Below are 7,500 nucleotides of genomic sequence, written 5' to 3' on the forward strand. Positions count from 1 at the left end.
TAAATAAATAAATAAATAAAATATGTATAATTAATTATAACGAATAATTATAATTATAATGAATAATAAAATAATATAAAATAAAAATAAATTTAGTTATAAATAATTATAATGTATAATAAAATTCATGCACTATAAATGAATTTATATAAATTTAGTCATTGAGTTACAGATTGAAGGAAATCCATATACACTGAATCCATACAGTAGCGTCACTCTTTTGACACGTGATCAGCGCGTGTCCTGTAAACCCGGAACTACCATTTAAACGGACCCTGCAAGAGAAGACATGTCTTTTTTTTTTTTTTTTTTTTTACTGCTGTTTTTAAACATTCTTATGTTAATTTTTTACCCTTGAGTAGATTTTCTAATAGCAGTGAAAGGTTGGACTCGGTTCTTCGAGTCATAATGTGACTCGGCTCACCAGACTCAACGATGTAACGAAACATTTAGTTTATTAATCCTTTCTCCTTCCTTTTAAAATAAAAAACAAACAAACAACCAAACAAACAAACAGACGGACACTCATTGTCTTGTGTAATTTAGCAGTATTAAGATTCAAACTCATTAAGAGTCATTAAAAGTATTAAGAGTCGACTCATGATTCACATTAACTCATGTTAAGGGTTTCATTGAATCATTTCGAAGCATTATAACGTTTAATTATTATAGAATCATAGGACTTAATTATTGTTTATATTTACAAAGCATTTAAGTGAAATTCAAAATAAAATAGACGCTAATATATGCGAGCCGAATCAAGGAGTCGACTCGTCCGAAAACGACACATCAAACCCAAAAATCTTCAACCGAGTTAAAAAAATCGTGTGGAAATGATGTGGTGGAGTTGATGCTGTTTTATAAAGCTCATGCATTGTATATTCAGTTATATTTCAACACAAAGCAAAACATGATCAAATGAACAGGAACAACAGCCTGAGACATGATAAAGAAAATATTTCTTTATTAATAATGTTATTGACTTTGGCACAAGACATAAGTTTATATATATATCACATTAAAGGCACTTTACCAGTCACATGATGGTATGTTAATACGCTGTCACACTGTCAGCAATAACGCTGTTGATTTTATTTTATTTTTTTTGAAGATGACAAAATTAAGAAACGCCAAACACAACACGTTCTGGCCGTTTCTGTGGAAAGCCACACGACGTACAACAAAACACGCATGCTACAAAAGCCAGACATGAAGTAAAATTAGGAGATCCTTATAATTGAAAAGAAAAAAAAAAACCTAAAAAAACCCTAATTTGTTTGTTGAGTTTTTTTTTTCCAGTGAAACGAGTCCGACGGCAGCGCTCTCACTCTTGGGCGAGGAGAAGAGTGTGTACATAACACCACTGAGTCATGACTGAAATCCAGAAATCCTTGACTTGTTGATACTTGAAGATTCTTATCAATTCTTATATCTCTAAAAACACCAGAAAAGAGGAGAGCGACTTATAAAACCTCATGACTTCCAAACGCCAGCTTTTATACAGGAAACTAGAGTCAGAAGTGACTGATTTTGCGAAGTCGCAGGTGCCTCGGAGTCAGAAGCGTGGGGTTTATGTCACATTGAATCAGCCAAATGAATGACGATGACAATCGTGGTGATGGTGGCGATGGTGCTAATCATCAGATACGCAGATTTATTATTTTCACTAATGGTAACCGACTTTATTGTCGTCACCTTATAACAACGAACTGCATTATTTGTAAAAAACAAAATTTGTGGTAATTCCATGTCACGCCCTTTGATGGTTGCCATGGCCACAACACCAGCTCATTTCCTACTCATTTCTACTTCCTGTTTACCTGCTTTTCATTATTTCTCTGTGAAGTCTTTCAGTTTTCTACTTTCGTACTTCCCGTCTGCTCGAGTCCTGACCTTTGGAACTAATCTTTGAAATGACCTCCACGTCAGTTACTTTTGCATTTCTCAAGACAAATATCTCGATGCTGTCACTCCAGACGATGACGCATGGTGGAGCTCAAAAGTGAAGCCCTCGCTGTGAGAAGACGTTTGCGACAGATTCGAATGTCTCCAGAAGTAAAAAGGAGGATAAGGAAATGTTCCAGAGGTCACATCTCAAAATGGGAGTATATGCTCTCCACGTATCCCAGAACCCTTTGCCAGTCGGGGCCTTCGGACTTCAGCATCTCGTCTGCGGTCTTAAAGAAAACACAAGGCGTGGTTACGCTCTCGGCATTCGGAGAGCAGGGTTTACATTTATCATCTGCGTGACAATGAACTCATGACCAGATGGAAATACTGTACGAGGCAGAACATCTACAAATAAATTTTCCTTTCAACAAGCAACATTCTCACGTTGCACAGAATTAGGCCACGTTCACACTGCACAGGAAGTAAGCATTTTCGCTTTTCTTTCTAAATGTGTGTGTAATGGCAGCACAGAGACGCAGTGTCTTCCTCCACAACCTCGCCAACGTTAGCGCGACGGCGTGCTGCGTGTGACGTCATCGTTATCGTTCGTTTGCGCGTGCGTCGAAACAGCAGACGGTTCACACTGGTATCTGATATAGGCCACATTTTAAAAGGTAATGTGAACAGCCAAACAAAAAAAAATCAGATCTGAGCAAAAGATCCGAATTGAGCGTTAAGACTTGCGGTGTGAACGTGGCCTTAAATAATCGAGTAAGATTTCCGAGGCAGTAATTATGGTTTATAAAAACACCGGGACGATAAAAAAGGTTTCATGGAGTATCGTGACTCACCAGTGATGCAGTGATTCCCACACTCTCTCCAGTCTGAAAGGCCAGCAAGAGGTTTTCTTTCTGAGGACGACATCATCATCATCATCATCATCAACATCTATTGTTCTCTCACTAGTAGCAAACCTTTTCTGTCTAAAAAAAACTAAAGATTTCCCGCCAGACTCCTTCCAGACATTAAAAAAAAAACATGTCTCCTTAAAGAAAATGTCACCGTGTCCACTAATCCAGTCCGTGGGAATTGGTTGTTACTATAGAAACTATTTTATAGAGCCGTTCTGTCCAATCAGAATCCAGAATTCTAACTACGATGTCAACTAAAATGTGAAAATTGTCAAATATTGGAGATCAGATATAGTTCTGTATGTTCAAAGGAAAGGTGTAGAAGACGGTAGTGAGATGAGTTAGAGACTGCAGCAGTGAGGAAAAGACATGAGGCAGAGATGGAGGTAGCAGAGATGAGGATGTTGAGGTTCTCTTTAGGTTGGATAGGATTAAAAACGAGGACATCAGAGGGACGGCTCAGGTTGGCTGTTTTGGGGACGAGGAAAGAGAGGCTAGATTGAGATGGTTTGGACATGTACAGAGGAGGGAGATGATTATATAGGTGGAAGGATGTTGGAGATGGAGCTGCAGGTAAGAGGTCAAGAGGAAGGACAAAGAGGAGATGTATGTGTGTGTTAAATGAGGACATGAAGGTAATTGGTGTGAGAGTAGAGGATGATGAGGACAGAGTTAGATGGAAACTGATGATTCGCTGTGGAGACCCCTAACGGTAAAAGCTGAAGCTATGTCTGTATGTGGTGTCAGTGTGGTGTAGAGTGGAGAGTATACGAGTGTGTGTTACCTTATTGTCCGGTCGCAGTGTGTCATAGGGGATGTGTGAAGGGAGGTAACTGTGGTACACAGCGCAGAAAGCTAAGCCGTCCATCCAGCTACTGCTGAAGTTGGTGATCTCGATGTTCTAGGGGACAAGAGACAGGGACATGGGTATTTTAATGTCTTTACGTGGAGTCACACAGGTGTGTTGTTTTGCTTTTATTTCCCTGTGGACTGATGAGACCAAGATAAACTTTATTCAAGCGTGTGCGGTGGCGGCAACCAGGCGAGGACAAGTGTGTCTTGCATACAGTCGAGCATAGCGGTGGGAGTGTCGTGGTGTGGGGCTGCATGAGTGCTGCCAGCACGGGGGTGGGTGGGGGGTGGGCTACAGTTCACTGAGGGAACCATGAATGCCAACGTGAACTGTGACATATTGAAGCAAAGCATGATCCCCACCCCTTCAGAGACTGGGCCTCAGGGCAGAATTCCAGCATGATAACAACCCCAAACACACCTCCAATATGACCACTGCCTTGCTAACGGAGCCGAGGGTAAATGACCGAGGGCGATGGACTGGCCAAGCATGTCTCCAGACCTAAACTCTAGTGAGCATCTGTGGAGCATCCTCAAACAGAAGGAGGTGTAGCACAAGGTCTGTAACATCCACCAGTGGAAGAAGACTCCAGCGGCAACCTGTAAAGCTCTGGTGAACTCCATGCCAGAGATTTTTAAGGTGGTGCTGTAAATTAATGGTGGCCACATAAAATATTGACACTTTGGGCCTTTTCACTTAGGGGTAAGGGCTTTTCGCTTTTGCCTGTGCCTATCTCAGGCGTCATCGGGCATCGAGGCAGGATACACCCCGGACGGAGTGCCAACCTATCACAGGGCACACACACACTCTCATTTACTCACACACTCACACTACAGATAATTTCCCAGAGATGCCAATCAACCTACCATGCATGTCTTTGGACCGGGGGAGGAACCCGGAGTACCCGGAGGAAACCCCCGAGGCACAGGGAGAACATGCAAACTCCACACACACAAGGCGGAGGCGGGAATCGAACCCCCAACCCTGGAGGTGTGAGGCGAACATGCTAACCACTAAGCCACCGTGTCCCCCCTAATAAAATATTTACATTTATGGCATTTAGCAGACACCCTTATCCAGCGTGACTTACAACTGAGCAACTGAAGGTTAAGGGCCTTGCTCAGGGGCCCAGCAGTGGCAGCTTGGTGGACCTGGGGTTCAAACCCATGACCTTCCGATCAGTAGCCCGACACCTTAACCACTGAGCTGCCACATCCCATATTTGAATGTGATAAAGAATGTGAGGGGTGTCATTACTTCCGTGAGATACCGTATGTATTAAATATAACAATAAACGCATACATGTTTATGACCGGCTGTGGTTTAATCGAACCTTTGTACATTTCACTCATTCACTCACAACTGCAGTAACGAGGTTTAACCCGAGTTTAACCCATACCTTATAACCGCTGGTTCGGTTCTGACACCAGCGCAGTAGAGAGTTGCGTTTGGATCCACCGTGACGTCTGAGCAGCTTACTGAAGTCCTCCTGAGGCCTGGAGAAAGACAAAAGGGATGAAGGTTTATCTTTCACTTGTCCCAGACTGGTTCATCTGGCAGATGTTTCTGTTTCTATCACTTTATAATACACTTTAAATGGGTCTCTGTAAACCTCACATTTACCCCTCGGGGTAGAGGAAGGGTTCAGAAGTGTAATGTAGTAGTGAGGTCATGAAGCAGGTCTTTTCCCCCGGGGTTATTAATCAGAGTCGGCTCGGCTTTTACGGTGTTAACGCCTCACGGCGGTGTTGAACGTGTGCAGTGTGGAACCACATGCTGTTCAACCCAGTCTCAGGGCAGTTCGTGACATACTGTAGGTATGAGCGAATTCTCCTTCATTGCGTTCAAACCACTTCCCAGGTAATGTTACTTGAATGTAATGATCAAATCTGAACACTTAGAATTGCAGAAATCACCCGATCGCCCGTGAGCCTCAGCATCCGTTGCTATGGAGACCGGGCCAGTCCCCTTTGCGATTGGGTGATTTCTGTAGGCTTTCGGAGTTTCGCGAATTCTAAAAGCAAAAGCAAAAACAATGCTTCCGAGTGGCAGAAGGAAAAACGTGCTGCAGGCACGAAAGATGCTTCCTACTGAAATACATCAGATGGAAAGTGCTGAGAGACACTCTGGGAAATTCGTGTCCACGAACACGAATCAAATAGAATACATTGTCGTGAGACTGAGTTAGAATGTTAGGGCTGGTCGCTTAGCAACAGAAACCCAATCGTAACCCGAACAGCGCCTCTGTGCCTCGTATCAGGTGAAAACCGGGACGTAGAGACACTTAACAGAAATGACTCTGTAGATAGAGTCAGGAGACAAAACGCCGAACGTCACGGAAGTGCGCGGTGTAGAGAGGGGGAAATACGTCACGCCGAAACATTAGAGGAAGTCGGATACGGACGAAGGGACGTCTGGTGGACTACAGGACAAAGTTAAACAGGACAAAAAGATGAGAAAGCTGTGAAAGATAACAGAACCTGCTCGGGTGCAGAAGCACAGAGACCAACTTTTTTCCTCACCGACGTGAAAGCGTGAGACGAGACGTTATTTAAAGCGGCCGCACGCCGGATTTATCCAATCAGGGTCGTCGATGCGTGAATATGCAAATGAGAAGAAGGTTACAGCAGGGTTTAGGAACGTACAGTGTGACACAAGGGCAGATTCTGAAGAGCCAGGATTCAGTGTTACCCCCCCCGGGGGCAGTAGGAGCAGTGTGAGAACCATAATGGGAAATCATATGCGTTATTTATCGGTCGTCTGTATAAACGCTTATAGAAACTGTTAGTTTTAGGTTTAACAGTGATGGGGCTTTTCAAAGCTGCACTAAAATCTCTCAAAGATGAAAGGCTCTGATTTTATCCTTCCATTACATGTAATACAGACCAAGAACTGAGAACTTTACTTCTACATGCTGCAAAAAATGAGCCTCCACCCACTGGCCAGAAACAAGCACAAGATATTTCTAGCGATATTTGTAAGTAAACAGTAAATTCTAGCTGTCATAACACTTTAAACATCCTCCACACCGACCCCTTGAGCTCATCCCGAGACGTTCCGTCAAAGTCGAACCGTCAAAATGTTCTGACTTTAAAAGGAAACCGACCGCTCGCTGACCTTCACCGTGAGTCATGATAAACTACAGAACGTACGGAAGCCGAGATTCGGTCTCGGTTGTTTTGGTGACTGATGCTCAAGATGAGGACGAAGTAGGAGTGAGAAACGAGACAGGAAGAGAAAAACAAAAGGAGTTCATTCTCACTTCATCTTGCTCGGTTTGTTTGGAGAAAGGTCTATAACAGGAGACGAGTGTGAAAACGGATTGTCCTCCTTTTTATCTATTAAACAAACACACAGACACACAGACAGACAGACAGAGTGAAATTTTAAAATGTTGAAATTCGGCGAATCGACCGGATTACGTTTCGTTCGCGTACCTTTATATGAATGGATCCAGTTGTCCTGCTGGTCCACATTCGTCCTCTCGCTTGTTGGATTGTTCTGAAATATCCACGGGACGTTATACTTATGCAGACGTGGGACACGTTCTGTTACGTAAACCGTTAAAAACACAGATCTGTTCTTACTTTGTTCACCAGACTTGTGATCGGTGTTAAAGTAATCTGGGATGTACCGTTCACTAGGCTGGTGTGGGACGTGGACGGTTTTCTGCAAAACAATTGCATGCGGTTTTGTTTTCATAAGAATCTATTAATTCACGCTTCAAGACCATGAGATCAAAACATTGATTCATTCGCTCATGTTCTACCGCTTATCCGAACTACTCGGGTCACGGGGAGCCTGTGCCTATCTCAGGCGTCATCGGGCATCGAGGCAGGATACACC

At 43.2% G+C, this 7,500-nt stretch overlaps 1 protein-coding gene across 2 annotated transcripts in view; it reads right to left on the reverse strand.

Moving 5' to 3' along the window:
- Positions 1-947: 947 nt before the first annotated feature.
- si:ch211-195o20.7 (cytospin-B) overlaps positions 948-7,500 on the reverse strand; it is a 27,140-nt gene continuing 20,587 nt past the window's right edge. Inside the window, exons 6-12 of one of the 2 annotated variants that reach the window (XM_047821683.1) lie at positions 7,242-7,323; positions 7,092-7,155; positions 6,917-6,992; positions 5,054-5,150; positions 3,586-3,702; positions 2,742-2,801; positions 948-2,177 (exon numbers count right to left, since the gene is read on the reverse strand). In XM_047821683.1, coding sequence (XP_047677639.1) covers positions 2,088-2,177; positions 2,742-2,801; positions 3,586-3,702; positions 5,054-5,150; positions 6,917-6,992; positions 7,092-7,155; positions 7,242-7,323 — 586 coding nt within the window. In that variant the 3' untranslated portion in view covers positions 948-2,087. The remainder of the gene's footprint in view (positions 2,178-2,741; positions 2,802-3,585; positions 3,703-5,053; positions 5,151-6,916; positions 6,993-7,091; positions 7,156-7,241; positions 7,324-7,500) is intronic. The other variant, XM_027175184.2, reaches the window with a different exon arrangement.

Source organism: Tachysurus fulvidraco, chromosome 12 (assembly GCF_022655615.1).
Source record: "Tachysurus fulvidraco isolate hzauxx_2018 chromosome 12, HZAU_PFXX_2.0, whole genome shotgun sequence".
In the NCBI taxonomy this organism is placed as follows: domain Eukaryota; kingdom Metazoa; phylum Chordata; class Actinopteri; order Siluriformes; family Bagridae; genus Tachysurus; species Tachysurus fulvidraco.